Source organism: Ursus arctos, unplaced genomic scaffold, assembly GCF_023065955.2.
Source record: "Ursus arctos isolate Adak ecotype North America unplaced genomic scaffold, UrsArc2.0 scaffold_14, whole genome shotgun sequence".
NCBI classification, from domain to species: domain Eukaryota; kingdom Metazoa; phylum Chordata; class Mammalia; order Carnivora; family Ursidae; genus Ursus; species Ursus arctos.
The window spans coordinates 61,735,496-61,762,560 of NW_026622808.1; the positions used below are offsets into that span (position 1 = coordinate 61,735,496).

The 27,065-nt window shown below is 41.8% G+C and overlaps 1 protein-coding gene across 3 annotated transcripts in view; it reads left to right on the forward strand.

Moving 5' to 3' along the window:
* GRM7 (glutamate metabotropic receptor 7) overlaps positions 1 to 27,065 on the forward strand; it is an 852,405-nt gene that overhangs the window by 670,119 nt on the left and 155,221 nt on the right. For all 3 annotated transcript variants that reach the window (XR_007191722.2, XM_057311893.1, XM_044385029.3), the window contains exon 8: positions 24,688 to 25,623. Coding sequence is in view for 2 of the 3 variants with exons in the window: in XM_057311893.1 (XP_057167876.1) it covers positions 24,688 to 25,623 (936 nt within the window). In the remaining variant the exon portion in view is untranslated. The remainder of the gene's footprint in view (positions 1 to 24,687; positions 25,624 to 27,065) is intronic.

The window sequence follows — 27,065 nt, forward strand, 5'->3', positions numbered from 1 at the left end:
TAGCAACGTAAGAAGTGCCTCCTTCCTGGCAGCCCAGCTCACTAAAGAACTGGTCAAAGTTGGATTTTGCCAATCCGACAGCTGAGCAATGGTGTCTCCATGGAATTTTAAATTGTGTTTCATTTATTCTGAGTGGCCCTGAGCTCTTTTCATAGATTTAGAATCTATTCCTCTTTTCTCTCCTCCTCCTCCTCCTCCTCCTCCTCCTCCTCCTCCTCCTCCTCCTCCTCCTCCTCCTCCTCCTCCTCCCCCTCCCTCTCCCTCTCCCTCTCTGTCTCCCTGTCCTTCTCCTTCTTTCTTTCTTTCTTTCTTTCTTTCTTTCTTTCTTTCTTTCTTTCTTTCATGAACTGTCTTTTCATATCCTTTGCTCATTTTCCTATGTGTGTTTTTTTTGTTGTTGTTTTTTAATTTCATTGTAAAGCCTATAAACATCACCTACAAGCCTCCTGGGATGGAGTGTATATTCCCGTGACTGGTGAGATCTTTTTGTTGTTGCCGTCTAGTCATGCTAAGCTTCCAGGTGGCTGGGGCAAATATCATCTGATATGGTGCCGCAGGTGAGCTCATCTGAAAAGGAGAGATAGGTTGGTCCCCAAAATATTTGTCCATGAAACACAGTACCCACAACCTTCATTAGAATTAGATGGCAAATCTACACACTAAAGACCAACCTTCAAACTCCAGTCCAGTCATACCCTCTTATCTCCTCTTTCTCTCTTCCCCACCTCTATCCTTCTCTCTCCCTCCATCCTTATCTCTCCCCCCTCTCTCTTTCTTTTCTCTTTTCTATCCCTCTCTCTCCCTCCTCCTCTCTCTCTCTTCTCTCTCTCTCTTCTTTAACCATGATGGGGACTCCCTACCTCACCTAATAAACTGCCTCCCATTCTCTCCATGCCTTTCCCTGCTTTGTTCACTTTGCCTGAATTGCCCTGAGTCCCTAGCAAACTCGTGTGCTGGTGTCTGTTTGGTCAGTAGCTGTGGTGCAGTGGTAAGACTACCGAGTCTGGAGCTGGATGGTTTGAACTCAAATCTCAGCTTCCTCACAATCTCCTTCAGCATTAAGGGATTCAATCCTTCATTCCCCAAGCCCTGGTCTCCTGCTCAAGAAAACCTGGCAGTAATGTTGCACAGTAGCTAGGAGTGTGGCTTTTGGAGTTAGTTAGACCAGAGCTGGAATCCTTGCTTATCTTCTTCCCAGTTATGGTTAGTTAATTGGGGAAATTACTCAAAGACTCTAGACCTGTTATCACATTCGTAAAATGGGGAACAAACCTCCATGGGTCTGTCTCATTCCTGCATGTTTTGTGAACAAATGAATTTGGCTTTTGTTCCATACTGGGTTTCTCTAGGATATTTATATAGTAAACACTGTGAAAGATAAAAATTTCTCCTTATAGAGCAGAGGACAGATTTGTTTCCTGTCCAGGAAAATAAAAATTATGTCTTTCCATGCCAGAGCTTGGAACGTGTATGTGCAGGCCCTATGAGATACTGGGGTTTCCTAAACTCAAGGTCCTTCACTCGTAATGCAAACACAGTGCGTATAGCATCAATCTGGCCCCTCTTCACATCACCCTGTTGGAATTGGGACTCCAGAAACCAGCACGAATGATGTGACTCTGGCTATTGCTGTTACTGGGAACCGTAAACGGTCCTTTGTCTCTGACCCAGGGCTTGCATATCTTCTGCCAGCTTCCATGAGACCATGGCAGGCTAACTTGCTAGTTTGAAAATAGGGTAAAATCTCAGAATCTTGACATTACTGGGCATTTACTTCATAGATTTGTTGAAATAATTAAATGTATTAACGGGGCACCAGGGTGGCTCAGTCAGCTAAGCGTCCAACTCTTGGTTTTGCCTCAGGTCGTGATCTCCGGGTGGTGAGATTGAGCCCCATGTCAGTCTCCATGCTCAGCACAGAGTCTGCTTGAGTTTCTCTCCCTCTGCCCTCCCCCGCTCATATGCACCCCCCCTCAAATAAATACATATATAAAGTCTTTAAAAAATTAAAAATAATATAATAATGTCTAAAGTACATACTACACTGCCTACGCCTAGTCCATAGTAGTTAGAAAGTAGGTAGAAACTAGAATTATTATTCTTATTATTGTTAGGATTCTTTCTTTTTTTTTTTTTTTTTTTTAAGATTTTATTTATTTATGTGACAGAGAGACAGCCAGGGAGAGAGGGAACACAGCAGGGGAGTGGGAGAGGAAGAAGCAGGCTCCCAGTGGAGGAGCCTGATGTGCGACTCGATCCCAGAACGCCGGGATCACGCCCTGAGCCGAAGGCAGACACTTAACGACTGTGCTACTCAGGTGCCCAGTGTTAGGATTATTTCATTACTTGCTCAAGAGGATTGATGTAAGATTAGGTGAATCATATTACTGCCTGGTCCATGGTGGGCTCTCAGGTACATATTTCTTTTCCATTCATTTAGTTGTATTATCTTGGGGAGGCTATGATACCAAGGAGGGATCACAGACCCTCTCCAAAGGTATATTAAGTTCACAATCTGTTTTCAGCTCTCAGTCTATAAGTCAGCCAAGGGAGAGTGGTCCCATGGGGCAGAAACAGGGGCCCCATGCCTCAGTGTAGGTTTCTAGCACCCCACTGTCTGTTCAAAGCCACGATGAGCCATGCAAGGTAGAGTTTTGCCAAATCTAGGGACACACTTTGGTGCTGAATTCTAATTTTATACTAATACCTCTCTTGGGGAAGAATATATACAACCTTTGAACCTATAGCTTTCCTTTTAGAATATGCTTAAAGACACTAGCATTCCTGGTTCTTGAATTCCATTCAGCACAGTTCCCATATCACTGGCAGGGGGAGCATGTGCCCCTGCTCACTTAGTTGCATTCACTCCCCACCCTCCCAATACTCCTTTAACAAATATTACCAGGTGATTGCCACAGGCTGGGCATTTGCTTCTAGCGATGGTGGTGGAGGAAACAGACTTGGTTGCTGACCTCAGGGAGCTTACAATTGAGCAAAGAAGCCAGCAGTAAATGAATACCATACAAATAAAATTGTAACTGATCAGTGGAGGACACCCACACTGTTGAATTAGTTAGGGTAAGTAACTCCCTCCCAAATCCCTGCTGCTTAGCATAAGAATGGTTCCTTTTCTCTCTTAGGTCACAGGCCAATGTGGCTGCACAGTGGGGACTGGGGCTGGTGTGGAGATGGAAAGACCTGGGCTCCATTCAGACTTTTAAGTGCCCAGACTCTCCATTTGTCCATGTGGCCATTTCTAGGGCCTCCTCCCTTATTCGGCAGGCAGACAGCACACAGGCAGTTCGGGCGAAGGCTCTATGGGCAGGTCTGCGGATGGCACACACCACTCTGCTTAGACCATAAATGCAAGGGAGGCTGAGCGGGGACTAGCTAGGTGCCTGCAAGAGTCTTCAGTTGTTTCCTGCTTCAAGGAAGAAGTAGAGAACAGACTGGTCAAGTGCAGCGTTGCCCAATAAGTAACTGGCTAGAAACGTGGGCTCTGGAGTCAGCCTGCCGGGGTCTCCTCCAGGCTCTGCCACTTGCCAGCTTGGGTTTAGTGATCCAGGCTCTCCAAGTGTCGCCGTGTCAGCTGTAAAACATGGATGACAATAGCAGAGCAGTCTTTGGTGAGCACTGAAATGAAATAACTGATGCACTCTATAAATAACAGCTAGCACAGGGTCTCATTAGTTTATTCCAAGCACATCATTACAGTTAAATTATTTTTGGGATTGCCATTAGTGACAATAAGGCAAGACCTGAAGGAATTAGAATTTTAAATCAGAGAGGCAGAAAACACTACTGTTTCTTTGTTACTATCTGTCCACTCCCATGTCAGTGTGACATTTCACCTGGTCCTTTGCTAACCAGCACTGGAGTAGCCTATGATCTCTTCCCTTCCCTTTATCTGGTTATATCAGGCTCCCCAGGCCTACCTCCTAACCAGGACTCTGACAGGGTAGATGCGTGCTTTTCATTTTTACTCAAATTTTGCAAATAGCTCTTGTGGCTTTTCTCTCTTATAAAATGATCGGTTCAACTAGCTTTTTCCCAAGGTTTCTTTTAGTCTTAACAATCTGTGTATAGTTTTAATGGAAAAATAAGACATTATTATGACTGCCTGAATCCCAGGTCTTCTCTTTGGCTGGAGGAATCTTGAATTGGCAGGTATTGGCACTTACTGGTACTTCTATTCAAGGCAGACAACTGCGGTTAAGGAGCAGAAACACTGCTCAACACAGTGGGACGACCAGCAGCCCCTCAGGTTATCCATCAGAAATGTTTAGAGAGGAATCAGCATGTTAGATAATTAACATAGATGAAGCTGTATGTTTGGATTGCTTTCACCCCTCTGAAGTACAGTTCAAGAGGTACAATGCTTGTTGTAAAGATCCGTTCTGATCCAGTTAAAGGGCCTGGCACATGGTAAGCACTGAGTTATTCCTACCTGCGGCTGGCTATAGTGATGGTTTACATATTGATATGTCAGATCTTTATTGGTTGTCTGTGCTATGCCAGGCCTTGTGCTGACTGATAAGGACACAGTGGTGAATCAAAACACTGCCCTTACCCTCCCTGAACTTGCTACTAGATGGGGGGGCAGGTGATAATCAAATGCTCACTCACATACCATATCAAACTGCACTTGTAACACTGAATAATGCTCTAAGTCCATTATAAGGGACTGTCACTGAAAGGGGAGATGGGGAACGGCTTCCTTGAAGAAGCGATCTGGGAGCCGAGGGCTGAAGGATGGAACAGGAGTTGGCCGAGGCAAGGGGAATCTATCGGAGGAAGCCGGATGTACTCGAAGAGCTCAGATATGCGTAAGCCTTGGAAGAAAGCTGAGGGGATCATGGCATGTGGGATGAGGCCAGCAAAGCATGTCTTGAAGGCCACAGTTAGAAGTATGGTCTTTTGCTTAAGAGCAATGAAAACACACCCATTTATGGGTTTTAAGTGGACAAGAGTGGAGTCGCTGTGACTAGATTAGACTTGCCTTATGAAACATCTCTGTATCTGGTGGGTGGAGCTGAGCAGATAGGTGCGTACCGACCTTCACGGCATTCCTTCTAAGAGTCTAGGGTTTCATGAGAAATGAAGAGACCTGCCTCTCTGAGGATAAAGATGGAGAGTAAGAAATGCAGGTGACCAGTACGGGCATTCAGAAGGTAAAACCAACAGGATTTGGAGATAGATTAGATAGGAAAGGACAATATGCAGGGCAACTCTCCAAGGATTCTTGTTTCCTCAACTGCACGGACACTTGTACCATTCACAGGAACAGGGCTGGATCCAGACAGATCGTGAATTAGTTTTGAAGTTTGGGGGTACGTTTTATAATTAATTTAAAATAAAAACTAGAATGGCAATATTTGTCAATTAAAAAAAAACATATTAAAGGAGGAGGAAAAAGGAGGTAAATTACCATGTACTCATCACCTTCTATGTTTTGGGTGCTTCCAATTTATCTTCATTCATCTTTGTAGAAACTTCTAAGGCAGACACTGTCTTCATTGATTGAATCAGAAAAAGGTTCTGAAAGACCTGGTGACTTGCTTAAGAATACAGAATTAAAGATAAGGAAAATATGTGTTGGGTCTCAGATTTATATGAGATCAAAATCTACTACAAGCTTTCTACCACAAAATATTTCCTCCGTACCTACTTTATGTTGGATTCCAGCCCTGGGAGAATTTACAGGAAGATGTAAATGTAAATCTTGATGGTGGTTATAATTTACAGTGGAAGTTTAAGCAAGATGGCCTGGATCTGTAGAGGAGAAGTTCTGAGATTTCTCTGTGCCTTTTGGAGAAGAGAGACCCTGAGCTGGGTCAGAGAAAGAGATGCACTTCAGCCAGGACCAAGGACGCACAGAGGGGCAGATGTGGCTCACCTCCATGCGATGGAGAGATTCATTAAATGGGGAGGGAGAAGAAGGAGGGTGTGTAAAGACATGTTAGAGCTACTAGAACTCTTGGCCATCTTCAGAGACCCACGTTTGCTCATGAATACAGTAACCAGAAATCATATTAAACATACTTGATAACAATAAAAGACTTAAGCTCATTAACCATCTTCAAATAATTTATAATTACTATTACTAAAAATAATTCTGAACGGGGGCATAAATATGCAAAGTTCCTTTTTGTTCCCTTAAGCCAGCCATTTACAAATAAGGCAGCTCTTTTTATAACTGAGCATAACCTCAAAGAGCCATAGAGTCCATGAGGAGGGGAAGGATCAATAATGATGGGTGTTTTGAACCCCTTGGAGCTCTTATTTTTTTTTTCCTCTTGGGGGGTGGAGGAAACACATGAAAATTAACATAAGCACTGCAATTAGTGAAGGTATTTTTACAGAGCCACTGAAACGTGTATAAGAAGCTGGTAAGCGTGTTTGCCTCTGGGAAGTTGTCTGCAAGAACGGAAAGGAAACTATCTTTTCAAAGTATATGATTATGTACCTCTTGAATTTTTAAAAGAGATGTAACTAAATACATTTTTGTGCTCTGAAAGCCACCAGGTGTAAATAGAAAGATTGTGCACTTAGACCCTTAACACCGGAGCCCTAGTTTCCTCATTCACCAAGTCCAGGCACTAATTCTTACCTTGTATGGTTTAGAATGAGGAGTAGAGATGGTGTATACTTACTGCCTGGCATTCAGTGAATGTTCAATAACAATAATTATATTATTGAAGAATAAAAGCCTTTTTTTGATAGGTCGTAGCTAAATAAATTTTTTTCTGGCTCAGTTTTAGGTCCAAAGCGGTTGCACAAGTAAAAATATTGACCTGTTATTCAAAAAACTAAAAGAAAAGATAATGAAGTCCTCCAGCACTGATAGAGTACTTGTGGGCCATAAGAGAATGCCACAATTCTAGCACCATACCCTGATGGGAGGGAAGAGAACAGTAATAAACAAAAATAATGAATTGATTATTATTATGCTCAGAAAACTTAATTCAACTCAGGTCCAAGCTAACTTCATCTTTGTCTCATATATTTCTTAAGAGAATTCAAAATTTATCTATTTCAGTGGATTGCATTGCCTAAATGTTACTGACATAGTCTGGGCATTAAACTATTATCATTTTCAAGTTCTGGATTAAGAAACTAATTACAAAGCTTAAATAGTTAAATCCTATCTGCCAAGTCTTATGAATATTACAGTGCTATCTATAAGGCTGAATGATCGTTTGATCTGTTGACATGGTAACTGTTGTGTAAAAGCAATCTGTAAGGTTGTATTCAATCTTCTGAGCAGTCCTTAAGAATTGTGTTCAGATATGGCCATTGAAATCTGGGAAGCTTGTTATTGAAAGCATGACCAACAACGTGGTTAATTTTCCTCGGAGAAGATGTCAATTAACCCTAATAGAATTATTTTGGTGCTGATTTTGTTTAATCAAACATCAAAATAATTGAGCTCTGAACAAGTGGCTTATTATAGAAATGTGCAGGTTGGCAAGAAAATCTGGAGAGTGCATTTCAATAATGCGTGTATATTAAGTTACTTTTTCTATTAAAATGGGCAGTTATTGAGGGGCCTGGTGCTCTGGGCATCGGTAGGATGTGTAGCCCTTACAGAACTTCTTGGTTTCTCATCCCACAGAAAGTCAGGTGCCCTGACAGAGGGGAGGCACTTGGAGGTTTGAAAAGAAGGGAAACTGTGCTGTTTATCACCTATCAGGTCTGGGGAGGACAAAACCCAAGGTTTGTGACCCACTTTATTTATAGACATCTTTCACACTATCCCTATGTCCAGGATCTCCAGAAACATCTTTACAACCATAATTTAAGCCACTATTTCAAACCTCTGGCTGCATAGAAGAATCATACTGATGTATAGGTCCTGAACAATTAAACAGAACCCTTCCAGCTGGGGCCTTGACATGGGTATGTTTCAAAAACTCCCAACATGCCCTGGGCAGAGGACTACTACTTTGAGCCATCAGTCATTCTACAGAACTATTTTGCAAATTCTCTGCAAAGGTGAGTCAACATAAAGGATTAGATGATCAAACCTGATCTGCACACATCAGTGATTTGACCCGTTGTATTAGTCAGCTCAGGCTGCTGTAACAGAACACCACACCTTGGGTAGCTTTACGCTCAGAAGTGTATTACCTCACAGACATGGAGGCGGAAAGTCCAAGATCAAGATGCCAGTAGGCTTGGTGTCTGGTGAGAACTCTCTTCCTGGCCTGCAGGTCCCACTTCCTTGCTGTGTCCTCACATGGCCTTTCCTCTGCATGTGCACACACTCCTGGTGACTCTTCACTTCTTACAAAGACACTGGAACTATTAGTTTAGGGCCCATACTTACAATTTTATCCAACCTTAATAATCTCTTTTAGAGCCCCATCTCAAAATAAAGTCACATGGTAGGGGGGAAGGGCTTTAACTTACAGATTCGGGGAGAACATTATTCAGTCCATAAAACCCACTAACAGGCTTTTTACTCCGAATTCCAGAGTTACAAATAATTGTGAGACACAGGAAGTAGGGAGAGATCTGGAAGTACCAAGACCACGCCCGGGGTCCTTTCTTGCCTCAGGTCATACTTTTGACTCAGGGTGATAAATTAAGTTTGTAAGTAATTTATGTGGTTACATGGAGAAAAGCCGTTTTAGACATGAAACGTCATTATTTTAAACTTAGATAGGTACAGAGCTTACAAGATGTTTTCTAGGAAATCCTACCCTATAAATTGATAGATTCTAGCGGGCTTGTTTAACATAGGCAATTTCACACAGACTAGGTACATCCTGCTACAAGCATCCCATGGATAAGAATCTCAAGCTACCATTGGTTGTTTTCCAGGAAGTCTATTGCTAGAAAAAGGAAATTTGACTCAGCAACTTTTTTTTTTTTTTCCTGGAAGATGCCTCCACATTCACCCTCTACCACCACTCCATACAGGAGAAGAATAAATTGTAGTCCTGCTGGTAACCATAGCCTTCCCAGTGGGACCTGTGACAGTCCTCAGCTGACCTCTTTCTTCCTATCCACTCTTACGGACAGTGTTGTTAATTTCACCATGAAGCCCTGGGCACACTCTGACTTGTTTCTTTCTTTCTTTCTTTTTTTTTTTTTTTAAGATTTTATTTATTTATTTGACAAAGATAGAGACAGCCAGCAAGAGAGGAAACACAAGCAGGGGGAGTGGGAGAGGAAGAAGCAGGCTCATAGCAGAGGAGCCTGATGTGGGGCTCGATCCCAGAACGCCGAGATCACGCCCTGAGCTGAAGGCAGACTCTTAACCGCTGTGCCACCCAGGCGCCCCACACTCTGACTTGTTTCTTAACACTTTGCTGTTAAGGTGTGGTTTCCAGACCAGCAGTGTCACCCAGGAGCTTGTTAAAAATGCGAAATCTCAGGTCCACTTCAGGCTGATTGAATCAAAATTTGCATTGTAACAAGATTCCCAGGGGATTTGTTTGCCTGTTCAAATTTGGGAGAAGTTGAAATGGGCCAGTCTTCTCTGCCTCAGGGCCTTTGTAGTTGCCGTGTTATTTCCCATTCATGTGGCCTCACCTTTCAGGTCATAGCTTAAAGATCACCTTTTCTCTTTCATCTACTGAGAGGAGCTGCCCCCATGTTATTCTTGCATCAACACATTATTTGTTTCCTGATTAACACTTATTATAATATATATTCTAATTGTTATATTGTTGCTTTGTCTGTGTTACTAACTCAAGCTCCTTGAGGTAAGGAATCTTACCTGACTTGATCATCAGCCAGACCCTACTGAACATCACTTCGTGCATACTGGATGACCAGGAAATAGCTGTTGAATCAGTTATGAGCAAACTGATTTTCCATGATCTGGTTCCTGCCTGGGTCTGGCTTTAACATTATCTTCTTTCTTCTTCCCTTGAACTCTAGATTTCAGCCTAGCTTAAACTACTTATGGCCCTTCATCCTCATCCCCATCCCTGAATCAAGTCTTTTCATGTTTTCTTGCATTTGCTCAAGCTGTTCACTCTTCCTGAATGCTTTCTCCCCATCTTGTCCCACTAAAGAGTACATACTCATCCAGAGACTCTGCTCCAATATCCTAGAAAAGGCAGCTAAAGGACCAGCTGGACCACGGTCGTATCATGAGTTACATTGGATGTTAGTGACACTTATGTCCACATTTCCAGTGTGACACCAAAATCCAGTTGAGAGAAAGGAAATAGGTGTTTCTCATACCTGTATTGTCATTGCTTAATGTAGTGTATGAGCACAGGAATGTCTTAGTGAATGGCCTTTGAATTATGAGACAGGAGGAATACACGATGATGTCTGGAGGAGATTTAAAGACCACCCATGTCTACAAAACTTTGTCATGAAAGATCCTTCCCAGACATCATAGTTTCTATAATCCTGTATGTACTTTTCATGATGAAAAAGTACTTTTCATATCCCTTTATTTAGTGGTCTAGCGGTCCTAGAAAGATAAGCCGAGTCAAATAAACACTTCATTTGTCACACTTTCCAAGATAACCTAGCTTCTCAATGTAAAAATAAGTAAATATGCTGTCTTGTCCGTCCAGGTTGTTATAGCCAGTATCATTCACTGGGTAGTGAAACAACAGAATTGATTTCTCACAGTTCTGGAGGCTGGTAAGTCCAAAATCAAAGCATCAGCAGATTCAGTGTCTGGTGACAGCCTGCTTCCTGGGTCAGGGACCTCTGTCTTCTCACTCTTTCCTCACAGAGCTGAAGGGGTGAGAGTGCACTCTGAGATGTGTTTGCTAAGGACACTAATCCCATTCGTGATGGTTCCACCTTAGTGACATAATTACCTCCCAGAGCCCACTCTCTCATATCATCCCGTTGGGATTAGGCTTCAACATAGGAATTTTGGGGGGAAATAGCATATCCTGTTTGGTTTAAAGGCCACTTGTCTCTTAGCTTTGTGGACTTTCCATTTGTGACATCATAGACTCCATTTCTCAAACAATCTAACATCTCAACAGCCTGCTGCCAAACTTCTTATGGGCCGGAATTCAGTGGCAGTAGGTGGCTACTTACTTAGATGTAGTGTGAAGGATACCGAAAGCTTCTTACCCAAATATGTCACTTCCATATCTTCTGAGCTGCCGACTGAGCCTGCTGTAATTCCAATTACTGGAGTTATTCCCTTGGATCAATGTGGACGTGTCTGTTAAAGAGATAAATTTCCAATTCATCATTGAAAAGTATACGCTTTAAAAACAAGACGAACTTAAGCTCAGTTTGTAGGGAGCTGTAACCCAGTTCCCTGTAATAGGGAGGTTAACTTTTTCGTTTGGCTTGCCTAGTGTTCCCCACGAAGACGTATTTGGCTCAGTCTTGCTAACCGGCATGGGGGGAGAGGACATGCCAGTTAGCAGGGCTGCATGGTCAAAGGCATGGAGGCAGTGAAAAAGAGAAAGCTAAAGACTGCATGAAATAATAGTTTATTCTCCTTCTAATGAAAAATTTAGAAGAAATAAAAATACTTACTTTAATTGAATATTAGGCCTTTTAAAACACTCCCCTAGGTACAGTCATATTTGATTCTCCAGTAACTAACTCTGTTCTACTGGTGAGGAAATGAAACTTCACAGAAGCCAAAGATGATGCAGCTGGCATCCCGAGAGCCGACAATCCAGTTCATGTCCTCTGACTTGCCATGACCTGGCAGATTACACTCACCCGAGAAGGGAAAAAGATCTGAAAGGTGATGCTACAATCCCAAATTAGTTATTCGTATTAGTTAGCCCACATCACTGTTGTCCACAGTGTTATGGACACTGTGTGTTATTGGACAGATACAGGCAGATTCTGCAGGATGTTGGGATAATCAGTGTTACAGAGGCGTAAAGAATGTTTGTTCTGTACTCAAACGAATTAGAAACCACTGGCTTGAATCAAAGCATAGTTTCTCCTTAATAGCAAAACTTCTCAGGGTCTTTAATAAGCTGTACTGTGGCTTCTCCCAACATGGCAGTGTTTAATGGGAGGCGGCTTGGAGAGGGGTTCCTATGTTCAAAAGAATATATTGCAGGGCTAGTATTCATCAGAATGAAATGTGGGATAACCATCCTAAACGATCTGTATAAAACAATTTCTTTCCTCTAGTTTAGAACAGGGCAGCCAGAGATTCAGGGGCTTACAAAAATAGAAAGGAGAGAAAGGAGGAAAAAAAACCAGAAGGAAAATCAAAAGCCCTCTTGTCTCCGGATGGTAAACTGACTGATCAGCATCCTTCCCCGCTTACCTGGCAGAGAGCATGACTCACCCCAGGTGAGTGGGTGAAAAGCAATTTGCAAGTTGTCTGGTTAGAAAAGAAGATTTAGTAGCAGTGATATGAGGACTTCTATTGTTCTTGCTTGTATACTGTGTCATATTTAAGCAAGTCAGAGTTGGGAGGTTCAAACAGAAAGGAAGAATATGGAGCGTTCAAGGGCATAAGAAGAAGCCATCCCCCTCCCCGCAAGGATTCTTCATCCCTTTACATCCTAATCCAGGGTGAACATAATTCTTTCTTGGAACAGAATTTGCACTGGTTCTGATCCACCTTTTAGGCTCTGAAGCATTTTAAAAAATATTTGATGGCCCCAGTTTTCAAAGTCTAAGAAGTAGAAGAACAGTCCAGGTCAAAATGCTAAGAGATGTCAACAAAAGGAGAGGGTATTTGCAGCAGAGGCATCAGGGAAGATTTGGGGCATTTGAGCTCGTTTGAAGAATTAGGCGAAAGCATGACAGCACAGTGTGAACTGGATAACGCAAATACGCAATCAGAGGGTATTCAGGGGAAGCAGAAGCACCGCCCTTTGCTAGAAGAGTAACTTAGGGTGTCGGGGTGGTGAATGCAGATGAGGCTGGAGAGGAGGGCCAGGGGTCTGCTTGGGAGGGACTTGATGGCCAAAATGAGGTGTCTGCACTGTCACAGGTGGGCAGTGGCCTTGGGTCCAGGCTGCAGTAGCCCCACACTCACCTTCCAAGAAGGCACTCTGGCCTCGACATGACAGTCTGTTTGAGCCACCCTCCCAAGTACAGGGCGAACATAAGGAAACGACCCGGATGTGCTCTCTTCGAGCGCAGGGAGAGAAAGAACCAAACACCTAGATGTCTCCTTGCAGAGTGTAACTGCTACGAAGAGGAACGCCAGAGGAAAAGAGTAAGAAATGCAAGGGAAGACCTCAAATCAGAGAGAGCCATTCAGAGAACACAGTAATGATAATTTTAGTGGGTCCTTACCTTTGAGGACAAAGACGAAAGGGGTTCACAGAAGACTGGAACAAACTTTACAACTGTTATTTTTTGAGAGGGGCAAGACGGAGAGGGGTATCAAAAATGAACAGTATTGTCAATAAGAATGATTTGAAAAGACATAACTCATTTAGCTTTGACCAGGTTGTAAAACGATGTGTGTCACAGACATTAGTTTTCTCAGTAAGTCTAGGTGGTACTGTCTAAATTTCACAGATTAAAAAAAAAAAAAGTTCAGAGAATATAAATGACTGGTCAAGATTCCTCTTAGGATTTGAGTGCACGTTCCTCTGAGTCCAACACTCATGTTAACGACTCTGGTATACCAAGACAGGTCGGAGGGTGTGGGTGAAATCGAGAAGGGGAAGGAAAATGGTATGTTCAGTTTTTGATGCAGAGTCTGAAATGCCCCTGTGGCCTTAATCTCTGGTGGTATTCCAATGGAAGAATCCATGCTCGAGAGCATAGGGAGAATTGGAAATGGCCATCCTAAGGTCCTTTGCTTATTGAAGCCATCAAATATTCTAATGACGATGATTCAGGCAGCTATGGTGTGTCAGGCACCATGCTAATTCCTTAGACATGGGATCTCATTTAGTCTTCATAACGGATAAGCTTGGCAAACAGACACTGGGATGGTCTCTTTGCCTTTGGGTACCATGTCTGGAGGTGATGAGGTCTGTCTTTGAACCCGGGAAAGTCTGACTTCCCAGATCATGCTCTTTCTATTTTGAGCCGTAGCTTAGCTTACTAACAGAAGGTAGTATTCAGAGAACATTTGTTACCCAAAACTGGGTTCGCCTCTTGGGACGTGTTGAGCCAAAAAAGAGGAAAAGGAAGAGTTTTGCCTGCAACAAGTAAAGGAGAACACTGGGGATCTTTCCCAAAGCAATGTCTCCCTGAATAACAAAACTGGGGAAGTTTTAAACTAAGGGTGCTTGCACGATAGGCAGTTCAGCATGGAATTGGGGCAAAAGTCACCTTAAGGTGACAGAGTCCAAGTCAAGGTCTCCAAGTCACGGTCACAAGGTCCAGCAAGGGTCAGCATCGTCAGTTCTCTGGCTTTAGTTGTTTCAGTATTTGAGTGCTCAAAGGGGTTTAAATCTTGCAAAGATAATTCAAGAATGTACATCAGGTCAATCTTTACTTTTGAACTAGCACTGGGACTTCTACCACTGATTTATTGTCCCTGATATGATTAGGTTATGTCCTAGCTTGATAATGGCTGCTCTAACATTCTCTTGTTTCCTTAAAATCATTATCTACTGGGGTCTATTCTGCAATTTCAACATATCCCAGGAAGTTGTGCAAGAAATGTGCTTTGGGCAAGTAGTTCTGATCAGGGAGAGATCACAACATGGCCAGGGGTTCCTTTCCTCTCCTCCCCTCCCCTCGCCTTTCCTCTTCTTTCTTTGAGAGGGAGAGAAAGAGCATGCAGGGGAGCAGAGGAGGAGAAGAGCAGAGGGAGAGAGAGAGAGAGAATCTTAAGCAGGCTCTACACTCAGTGTGGAGCCCGATGCAGGGCTCGATCTCATAATCCTGAGATCATGACCTGAACCCAAATCAAGAGTCAGATGCTTAACCAACTGAGACACTCAGGCGCCCCCTAAAGTGACTTTTCTTATGTCAAGAAAGCTATGCCTTGTCTTCATTTTCCCAGGGACCCCTGACTCTTTCTGTGTACAGTCAGGGGTGGCTGAACCAACATGAGTTTACCCCTTGGTGAGTCACAAACTGCACCAGGTTGAGTTGTCCCAAAAAGAAACTTTTAGTTGTAGCAAATAAGGAGATCACAGGGAATGGCTTCCATAGTGATGGCTCCCGGAGAGAGGGTGAATGGGTTCCTTTTGTTTAGAGTTAGGATGAATATTTAGATTGGGAAGCCCTCTCATCCTATGTAGAGGCAGGCAGAAGGTCACACATGTGCCTTAAGGAAACATGTCTGTGCATACATTATGTTATGTAAATGAGGCCAAGGCTCCTCCCTGGGCGGAGATTGTAGTATTATAAGAGGTAAAGGTAATTGTAGGTCATTCTAGAGGTCACTCCTTGAACCATTTGTGCAGGCAGGAGTCAGGTTCAGGTCAGAAGGTCTAGGTGGTCTGGATACAAGGGAGGTCCTCTCAGGGCAATCGCCATTACCTTGGGGGTGGGTGTCGTGTTTCGTTTGTCTGAGTTAAGGTGAAATCCTGAAAGAAGAGCTTAGGGAAAAATGTAAGAGAGAGGTTAGTAAGTACAAGCAGGTGGGCAGTCAAGGCCAGGTCTTGGGGTCTAGCTGGTCATACGGGGACCTATTCAAACCAAGTTCTGTCCTTGGCTGCAGATGGCACACGGCTTGTTTCTTTCCCGTTCTGTGGTATATTCATTGTGTTCATTTTCCCTCTACCTAGGAGTTCAGTGCTCCATACTTAATTCCCTCTCTTCCCTGAAGAAAATGCCAAGGACTTTTCAACTGTAAACTTTCACTCTACAGATGCATAGTAAATGACCAGAAAACAGATGAGACTCATAAAAGTGATTATGGATCCTTTCTTTTTTTTTTCCCCCAAGATTTTATTTATGTATTTGAGAGAGAGAGAGAGCATGAGCATGAATGGGATTGGGGGGGTGGGGAGGGTCAAAGGGAGGAGCAGACTCCCCACTGAGCAGGGAGCCTGATTCAGGGCTCCATCCCAGGACCCTGAGATCATGGCCTGAGCTAAAGGCAGAAGCTTAACCGACAGAGCCACCCAGACACCCCAGTTAGGGCTCCTTCATTCCTGGTTACAATTAAACTCAAATTTTGGCTAGAGGAGAGGTCAGTCTTTTCTGTCCTTCGCTCTGTCATTCACCCGTTCAATCCAACAACGCTGTGGAGCCTCCTCCCAGACTTGAGATTCTAACAAGTGAATAAAGTGGACAGAAGCTCTCATCTCAAGGAACTTACGTAGAAATTGGGAGTTAAGACTTTAATGAAGTAACATATTTGCATAATGACAAATTGTGTTAAGTTCTTTTTTTTTTTTTTTTTTTTTTTGATTTGTAACATCTTTATTGAGAGGTCACTGGCTTTTCCCCTCTGAATCCCTAGTCTATTACATTCTGAACAATCGCCGATAGAGCATGGTGCATGCCTTCTGTGTTCACACAGCACATGCCCATAAACACATAAACACACAAATACACTTCCTTACACACACAGCTACTTCTTGTTAAGTTCTGTAAAGGGGGATCTGTAGAGTTTATTAAAGGAGAACCCAGTGTGGTGGGCTAGGGACCCCCTGAGCAAGAATTCCAAGAATGGAATCCCAGAGCAGCATATTGCATCCCCACACTCACTTCATGGAACCTTCATGCAACCCCGCTAAAGCCAGTTGATACAGCTCCCTGCCGGATCATGCAGGATCATCTAGGATGTTTCGTGGCAAGATATCGCTGAAGAGTTTAAGCATGAAGGTGACGTGATCAAATCTGCATGCTAAAGGATCCTTCCGGCTTTCACTGCAGCTAATGGGATTCGGAAGGCGCCAGGAGGAAAGGGAGGTGGGGAAACTCATAGGGAGATTTTGCCGAGGAGGTGTGGTAGCAAAGATGAGAAAATAGGATTCATTATCCTAGGGCCCTTTTTTTTTCTGTTTTGTTCCCAGCAACTAAAACAGGTGCAGCACCCAATGAGTTTGCAGGCAGACCTCAGAGAGAGTGCAGGTTTGGTTGCAGAACACCACAGTAAAGCGAATATCACAATACAGATTGTCAGATGAACTTCCGGGTTTCCCAGGGCATACAGAGTTATGTTCACACTATACTGTGGTCTATTAAGTATGCAGTATGGCGCCGTGTCTTAAACAACGTACACACCTTAATTAAAAAATGCTTTATTACTAAAAAATGTTAAGCATCAGCAATGTCCACAGTAGCCAAAATATGGAAAGAGCCCAGATGTCCCTTGACAGATGAATGGATAAAGAAGATATGGTACACACACACACACACACACACACACATAAACATACACACAGTGTAAGGTTGCCACAAACTACCAATTTGTAAAAAATGCAGTAGCTGCTAAGGGCCATAAAAGGAAGAACAATAGATGAAGGTCTGCCTGTATTTAATAGATAGTCTGTTCTATGAAATAATTAACTCTTCAGTGATTTCAAGAGGTAAAACCTACGCGAGTTGTTGGTGACTTAAATATGTGGGGCCAAGGGAAGGGAAGATGTGACAGATGACAGAACTCGTGGTGTACAGGCAGATAAGGCTGCCACGCACGAGGGCTTTGTCCTTTTGTTTTCTTTGGATCCGAGTCAGGCAATATTTTCTATAAAGGGCCAGATAGCGAACAGTTTAGGCTTTGCGGTCCGTGCATCCACAGCTCCTCGACTTCTGCCACTGTAACATAAAAGCGGCCGTACACAAAACGTAAATGAACAAGCGCCATGATATTCGGAGCCAACCGCTATTTGCAAAACAGACAGTGGGCAGGATTCAGCCCACGGGCAGTAGTTTGCCAGTCCCCGAGCGGGTCGTGACTTCAGTTTTAAACAAGCGTTATTGGAGGTATTTTTGAGGCATCCTCATGAATATGTTCAGATTATTAATTATTGTTAAATCCAGCTGTTAAAAAAAGGACTTCCAAAAGTACTTACAAGATGAAATAGCTAATCTTTGATTGGTAAGCATCTTTTAGGGAATTGTGTCCCCAGAGGGGAAGGAAATAAGTGGTCATTTGTAGTTAGGATGTACATTTTAAGGAGGTGTCTCCTCTAGGAACAGTATTGTTTCAGAGAGTGACAGCTAGCTAGTGTCAGCGGATGTGCATTGTCGGGCCTTCAGAGTACATGACATCTTTTGAAAGGCATCAACCTTATAAAAAATCAGAAGGTTCCGCATGAGGCTGTTGGGGGGTGGGGGAAGGAAGTGCCTAAACCAAGTATAGTCGTTCCTTTTAGTTAGAGGTATAGAAAAGTTCCCTAAAGAATGAGAAGCCTAGATTGACTTGAGGGGCAAGCTGTTCAATTAATCTGGGAGGTGTTAATTATATACATTTAAAAATAAGTCTGCACCCCATTGTTTGTATTTGAGGGAAATGCAGGCATTGAAACAGTGAATGCAGATCACTTTGGCAGAACTACTATGAAATCTGTTCTTGATGTATAATTTAACATGTCTTTATAAGTAGGCATGATTGTACTGTGTTCCTTTAGTCTTGGTTCTTTTGGGGGCAGAATTGTCTCACTCCCACCCGCATCATTTGTTTATTTTATATGTTCTGCTGCTGTAGGCATTTTAAGTTGTTGGGGCAATGACATTATGAAATCTAAATCTAGAGACTTTGCTGACTATGCAAATCTGTAATTTCAACTACAACTTCATCCTTTCCCATTAAATCGTAATAGAGTATCACTGAGCATTTTCTGCCACTCATTCAGACTTTTTATGAGAGATACTGCATCATGAGGTGAAGAATAGAAGCCCACGGAAGTAAATCTCTGTGGTCAGTGGCTTCTTTCAAAAACGCAAAGATTTTCTTCAAAACCCCAGCCCTTCGGAGAACGTAATTCCGTAGTTCCCAAACCTGTCTACATTCCACCGGAGGAGCTTTAAAACACACTGATGCCTGTTTGAAAATTTTAGAGTATCCCCAAGTGTACAGGCAAGTTTGGAAACCACCGGCTTAATTCAAAATAAAGTCTATAACAGCATAAATGTGTTTGCATCTTGGACCTCCAGGGACTTTGCGGTGAGACGAAGCTCTGTGTCCCTCCATGAATGCCCAGGGTCTACCAGAGTAAAAAGCCATTCCTAACATTCTTCCTAGAGTATATATATAAAAAAGATGATTCTTATAATTAAAGTTTGGATTGGTAGAATCTGAATTAGTAAATGTTTTTATTGTAATATAGCAGCCCTGTAATTCTGTTTCATAGTCTAGTCATGCTGCCTAAGGTTTAAAAATACCCAGTCTTAAAAAAAAAAAAAAAAAGGAAAAGAAAAGAAGGAAGAGAGAAAGAAAAGAAAAAGAAAAAAGAAAGTCACTGAGTGCTGCTACAGAATTCCTTGTAAAGCTCTTGGTAGCCCCTCCATCTTGCCCACTCCGCCCCCCATTCTAGAACTGAAACCGGGCTCTTTTGTAGTGTCAAAAATTCAGCATTCCTTTGCATGTTTCCTAAAAAGCCTTTTCCATAAACTTGACAGGAGAAATGTATTTTAATGAACAAATGGTGTTTTAATAAGAAAGCGCTTTTTTAATTAGTTCATTCTATTAGGGTTTTAATAAGTAAAAAAAATAATAATAATCTTGTAGAGAATTATGCAATAAAAGCACCAGCCAGCTTGGTCTACAGAGTAAGCTTTGGAAACATGCAAATGGAATTTCACTAAAGAAAATATCCCTGGAGTGACAAAATTTTCTTTCAGATAGAAAATGTCTGTATAGGGAAAAGAACAGATCTCTTCCAGATAAAAATGATGCACCAAACAGTGTTTATAAAAATTCTGTCTCTGTTTGAGCTCTGCATTTGGCAGTAAGACAGCAACTAATTTGGTTTTATTTTAAAATTCCAGTGATTATAAGGTCTGCACATTCCCTGTAGAGTAGCTAGCTCTCTACTAGAGCCAGACCCCAATTTTTCTTTGCCGGTCTCATGTGCTTAGAACTTGAGCAGACAGGTGCTTTCTCATTGTTTCTCTCTGAGCCAGAAGCAATGGAGTCATAGCTGATGTTCAGGGTCTAGGGCTTTACCACTGTCTTTTAGGAGCAGTCCCAGGAGACAAGACAAATGTGTCTGATCATATGTGCTTTGAAAATCCCTTTTCCTTCTGGAGCCACCTACTCTCCCTGTTGGAATGTGGATTATTGGCTAATTGCCTAATAGTCAGAAGGTCTTCACAGGCAGATGCAGAAGTAAGAAAAAAGTGTATTTGTTAGAACGTTTCATTGCAAGTAGTAGACTATCCAGGAAATATTGGTCATCCACTAAGGGAAGTTTATCATTTCATGTTCGAAATTCGGGAGTACAGTGGTACGTGTGTTGGGTCATTTGGTGATATCATTATGCCACTGTTAAAGAATGATTAATGAAGATAATTTAGATGATACAAACTAATTTTAACACTTCAAGAACTAGACGGTCTCCTTGCAGAGAAACACAAAATGGGGTGGAAGGCAGAAAGCTTTTTACAGGATAAAGACTAAACAAAGAAGAGACAAACAGAAAATAACTGATTGGCTGGGGCCGTATTGTCAGTCTTGTTTGGGGTGAGAAAGCTCAGAGTTGGCTTGGCATTTGGGGACTGGCTGACTGGATACCCTCTGCGTCTGGTCAAGTGGAGCCTGTATATAGGGACACAGAACCTATCTAAGTTTGGTTTGCTGACATGGCACCCTGGGAAGGAATGGCTCCATCTTGGGCCTAGAAGTTAGTTCAACATCATCAAAGACACAAATTCTTTTTTATCTATTTTTTTTTTTCCTATCCTCAGTATATTGGCTTCTTCACGTAGCTTGTCTCTTCATGGTTGAAAAACGGCTGCTGCAGCTCCATACATCATGTTTGCCCACATCAAAGTTTAAAGGCTAAAGACAGGGGCGCCTGGGTGGCACAGCGGTTAAGCGTCTGCCTTCGGCTCAGGGCGTGATCCTGGCATTATGGGATCGAGCCCCACATCAGGCTCCTCCGCTATGAGCCTGCTTCTTCCTCTCCCACTCCCCCTGCTTGTGTTCCCTCTCTCGCTGGCTGTCTCTATTTCTGTCGAATAAATAAATAAAATCTTTAAAAAAAAAAAAACATAAAGGCTAAAGACAGTTTATCTCTTCTTTGTGTCTCTTTTAAGAGTGAAGAACACTTTCCTAGGACTCTACATCAGGCTTATTTTTGCTTTCATTGGCCAGAACTCCGTATTACCTCTTTCCTAAACCATTGATCTACCTGTCCATATATGCTCTGTGCCACACATGGTGTTAATTGATGGTACTATCAATAAAGTTCTCTTCTCTTGCTAAGAGCTAGAATTTCAACATCGCTTCCCCATGAGCCAGCTGCTGAGCAGATCCAGTATCTAATACCCATAAACATTGGTGTCCAGGAGGAAAATGCATCCTTATCAGAGAATGTAGAACTATATCTTCTAAAGAAAATAGTAGTAAACATCCTAGCCCCCTTTTCTAATCTTTCTGCACCTTAGCTTTGGCTTTCCAAGTATGGCTAACTGAAACATGGTTTTGTTGCAGCATTCAAAATAAAATTGAAATTTGCATTCCCACTAGCCTGTGGCAAAGTAAATTGACATTATACTTGAGTTTTCATAGTCCTAAATGATTATTCTCCCTTCGATAAGTACCCATGGGCGTTTGCAGCTGACTGTTTCTTCTTATGAAACAAGCCACTGAGTTTGTGTGGTTGGGTATAAATACACACAAATCAAATGTATCGCTTTAAAAAAATTCTCACTTACTAGGACTTTTAAAGGTTAGTTGGTACCTTCATTCAACACAGTGTATTTTCAATAATGATTTTTGTTGGCAAAGCAAGTAAATTAAACTTTTGTTCATTTAGTGCAAGAGGCAACTTTGTTGCCATAATATATACAATTAAACTGAGTTGAGATGTACTTTAAATGAAAATTGAAAACAAATTAATCAATGTAATGTTTGTAGTTACAGCTCTTGTATATATTTGGATAAGTTAAAGGGGGAAAGAAAGCTATTCAGGATTGCTGGGCATTTTATTTTATTCTGGGGGCGGGGGGAGAATAGTGAGCTGGCAACATTTAAAGTTGGCTGTAAAATATTACAGATAATGATAATTTGTTTTTATATTTGTGTAAGCCCTGCATCTATTCCCATAGATCAAGTTTAATCATATGGCATATTACTATCTACTAGTGTTGGTATCAGGCAATCTCAAGTTTAGCTAATGAAATTTATTTATAGGGTTTTTTGTTGTTGTTGTTAATCTTTCTTATTAACCACGAGAAGGACCTTTTAATTTGACATTTAGAAACATTTGTATTAATAATAGCATTTTTTTAGGTTCCAACTTCTTGCAATATGATATTTATAAAGTTAACGTGTATCTCTTTCTCTTTTATTACAAATTATTTCCTTAATTTTATGACTTTGGGGTGGCTGCCAGTGACTTACTACCTCAAAAATGATGATGTTGAGAAAAAGATGATTATGCTTTATATTTAGTAAGATTTATTAGTGCTGACTTGGGCTTTGCATTCAGGCAAATGAGTTTACACCAGTCATCTGAAGATTCTTGGGTCTCTGCTTAAAGTTTAAATTCAACCATAGAAGGTTATGATGTTTTATGAAGCTTAATCCCTGGGCCATTTTTTTCAGTAACCTGCATTTGATTTAGATTTTGAGTATAGTTCTCATTCAAGTTTTGATGGAAGTATTATAACCTGCTATACATCGCACCCTGTTTTAATATGGTGCTAAACTTCCAAGAGAAATAAATTCATTTTCTTTCCCCCTTATCTCTTAATATTATACATTTTTTAAAAGCCTCAGGTTTTCCAGTATTTTTCTAACCTATTTTTTGGTCCAACTGTATGAAAAAGGTATGGAGAATATCAATTAAATTTGTTCATTGGAATTTATTCTATAATTTGCTGACTTAGTACACCTTTTGCAACTTGTAGATACTGAAAGTATTTATTTAGCATATATGTTTTTCAGGACTGTTGGTGGTGAGTAACAGAAATGCCACTTAACGTGTTTCAACATAGCAGAACTTACTGGCTTGGGAATCATGCATGCTTCAGGCATGGCTATATCAAGTAGTTCAAACAGTCCAATCAGTAATCTTTCTCTTATCTTTCTCTTTCTCAGTAATCCTTTCCTTTGTGTTGACTTCTTTCTCTTACAAACTCCTTCCTTCTAATAGCCCTGAGCACTGGCATCTTTACATCCTAGAAACTGCCAGTCCAACAAAAACAAAGATTTTTATTGTGTATAATCTTAGTAAAAGTAAAATTAAATTCCTTTCCATTCTCTAATGATCCTGTCCCTGACCCATATTCTGTGGCTAGGAGGTTGGAATGTATCCGTTTTTGACAGAGTGTGGTCCCTAGAGAATCAACAACATCACCTAAGATTTTGTTAGAAATACATACTCTCAGATCTCCTCCCAGAGCCAAACAATCAAAAGATCCTACTATGGGGCCCAGCCTATAAGGGGTCCTCCTAGTGATCCTGATGACTGCTCAAACTTGAGAACTAGCGCAATACACTAACTGGCGGAGATTGGGTCACGTAAGTAAATTTCCCTCCCCTCCCTGTCCCGCCACAGGGCTTCCCTGTAAGTTGCATCTTACAGCAAGCACGTAGAAAATAGATCTGAGGAACTGATATCAGGAAGGAGGAAGAGTAGATGCTGTGCTGGCAAATGAGAGATCTCTGCTACAATGAAATTTTAGCCCAACAGTGCTTTTTCTTTGTCTCTAATGGTATTATTTCTCAGAACACTGTTGACTATGAATTCCCCTCCAGAAAACCGCGATTGTAATTAAGCAAATCCACATTCATCCTCCTCAAGAATATAGTATTTTAGTTTTAAATTTCATCTCCAAATAGGTACATGATCAATATTGAAGGGTTTCCAGGGGATGCCTGAGTGGCTCAGTTAAGCATCTGCCTTCAGCTCAGGTCATGATCCCCGGGTCCTGGGAGCGAGCCTCACATCAGGTTCCTTGATCATCCAGGAGCCTGCTTCTCCCTCTCCCCCTGCCTGCTGCTCCCCTTGCTTGTGTACTGTCTCTCTCTCTGTATCTCTGTCAAATAAATAAATAAAATCTTAAAAAAAAAAAAAAAGTTTTCTAGACCATGTAATTTTTTTAATCAAATGCTTCCTAATCACTTACAGTCAAATGCCATTGACTTCAGTAATGAACCTTGTTGAACCTATGTGATAAATAATAGACTAGGCTGAATTTGCTTCAAAAATTCTCATTGACAATGGCAGTGATGCCTACAGAATTTTAGGGAAGGTGGTCAACATTGCAATATCATTTAAAATAATTTTAAAACATTTTTTAAAAAACAGCCAATAAGGGAGACGCATGTAACTTTTCTCATTACTTATGATTTTTATTTTGATTTATCATAAGACTCCTCTGGGCATTTGTTGAAGATCCAAGGGTCTTTTTACTTATTTTTATTTTTAGCATGTTCTTATTTGGCAGGTCTAGGGTAGGAACAGGGGATTTGTATTTTTAATAGTTTCTACAGGGAATTCTTAGAATCAGGCAGGTTTGACATATTCCATAGTGGTGGAAAGTAAGGATGCTGGGGTGTAATGGTTGGGGTTAAATCTTGGTTGTAGTTTATACTGACTGTGTATGGGGGGGTGGGTAGTCCCTTCATGTTGTCAAGTCTCAAATGCTGCTGCTATCATTTATATTCCATCCTTTTCCTTTTCTCTGAATTAATCTGCCATTTACCCCTTCTCATTTCTTATTCTGCAGATAGAGGACATGCAGTGGGGTAAAGGAGTCCGGGAGATCCCCTCCTCAGTGTGCACATTGCCGTGCAAGCCCGGGCAAAGAAAGAAGACACAGAAGGGAACTCCGTGCTGCTGGACCTGTGAGCCTTGTGACGGCTACCAGTACCAGTTTGATGAGATGACATGTCAACATTGCCCCTACGACCAGAGGCCCAATGAAAACCGAACCGGCTGCCAGGATATCCCCATCATCAAACTAGAGTGGCATTCCCCCTGGGCCGTCATCCCTGTCTTCCTGGCAATGTTGGGGATCATCGCCACCATCTTTGTCATGGCCACTTTCATCCGCTACAATGACACGCCCATTGTCCGGGCATCCGGGCGGGAATTGAGCTACGTTCTGTTGACTGGCATCTTTCTTTGCTACATTATCACTTTCCTGATGATAGCCAAACCCGATGTGGCAGTGTGTTCTTTCCGGAGAGTTTTCCTGGGCTTGGGTATGTGCATCAGTTATGCAGCCCTCTTGACGAAAACCAATCGGATTTATCGCATATTTGAGCAGGGCAAGAAGTCAGTGACAGCTCCCAGACTCATAAGCCCGACATCGCAGCTGGCCATCACTTCCAGTTTAATATCAGTTCAGCTTCTAGGTGTTTTCATTTGGTTTGGTGTTGACCCACCCAATATCATCATAGACTATGATGAACATAAGACAATGAACCCTGAGCAGGCCAGGGGAGTTCTCAAATGTGACATTACAGATCTCCAAATCATTTGCTCCTTGGGATATAGCATTCTTCTCATGGTCACATGTACTGTGTATGCCATCAAGACTCGGGGTGTCCCAGAGAATTTTAATGAAGCCAAACCCATTGGATTCACTATGTACACGACGTGTATAGTGTGGCTTGCCTTCATTCCCATTTTTTTTGGCACTGCTCAGTCAGCGGAAAAGGTAAGTGAAAATGCACACCACACTGTACATTTCAAAAATACGTTTTGTTTTTTGGGTTTGTTTTTTGTTTTTGTTTTTGTAAATATTGAAAGCAAATTGACTGTATAGAGTGAGAAGTTTTATATCCTGAATTACTAGACATCAATGCTACAGAAATCTAAAACCTGCAGGGAAGTGTGCTATGTTCATTTCACTGGAAACCAACCAAAGGTAACTTCTTCAAGTTAATTTATGATAGAATTATTCAATGTAGCAAGAGATTATGCAGTATAAATTTGTGTGATCTATCCAAACTGAACCTTCCTATGCATTCATTACCCACCCTCTCTTCTTACACATATGTTTTCTTGGACTAGGAGAAAAAGGCCACAGTCCTTCATTAGGATGAGGATGGTCGTTACTAGCTCTCTCTCACTCTTCTTAGTGACCGTCTAGGCTGTCACATGGATTGGATCTAGTGTGTGAGCAACACAATGTATTAGAGTTGCCCATCTGCACATTGCCTATTTGCATATTACATATATATGTATATGTATAATAGATGAATATTGGAAGGTTTTGGTTATCATTCCACCCTAGGCTCCCTCAGACTAGAGGTATGTTAATCGCATCAAGTGATTCAGAGTGATACCAGAGACTCAACTTTCTGGCAGTGGGAGGGACCGTATGCAGTAGAGCTGGGGTCATCAAGCTATGGAAGTTCAAAATTAGTGGCCCCAACATGTTGTCCTAGATATGGTTAGTGTACATGCTTCCCCCATATAGTTACGCATTTTTACGGATCTGTAAGTTACGCAGCTTTAATGTGTTGATTCTTAAAGCAATTAATGCACGTCTAGCTGTGTGTTTGACAGGCATGCAAATTAAGCAACACTAAAGCATTGATTCTAGATGAGATTCGTACACATCTGACTTCTATACTCACCTGGATATGGTTTTGTATATATGCAAATTAGGCAGTTCTAATATGTTGATCTTAATAAGATGTGTTGTCCTTCAGTGAAGTCAGCTCTGATAGGGCCGTACAGCTGAAGCCAGAACCGAGACCTAGAGCCCTAACTGGCGCGCTGTATTGGAGAGAGCACAGTTATGGCTTGATTAGAAGTTAGAACATAGGGAGTCTAGCCTGATTCCATGTTACTTTGGAGAAGTCTGTAAAACATTCAAGGACTTAGTGCCCTATGTGAGGAAAGCAAGGATTGAAGTAGGAATCTCTACAGATTCACAAATCTGTGCCTCTAGAACTTAGTCGAATCTGAATTTTTCGTTGTTACTTCTATTCTCATAGAATCATATAAATAATTAATGACATTTGACGGGTGTTCCAACTAAGACAATGTCTTTCACTTAAATTGTTTGATTCAGAAGCTATCAGTTTGGTCTGTGTGGGTTTTGGGGCCTTTTTTGTTTCTTTTGTTTCTTTTCTTTTTTTTTTTTAAATG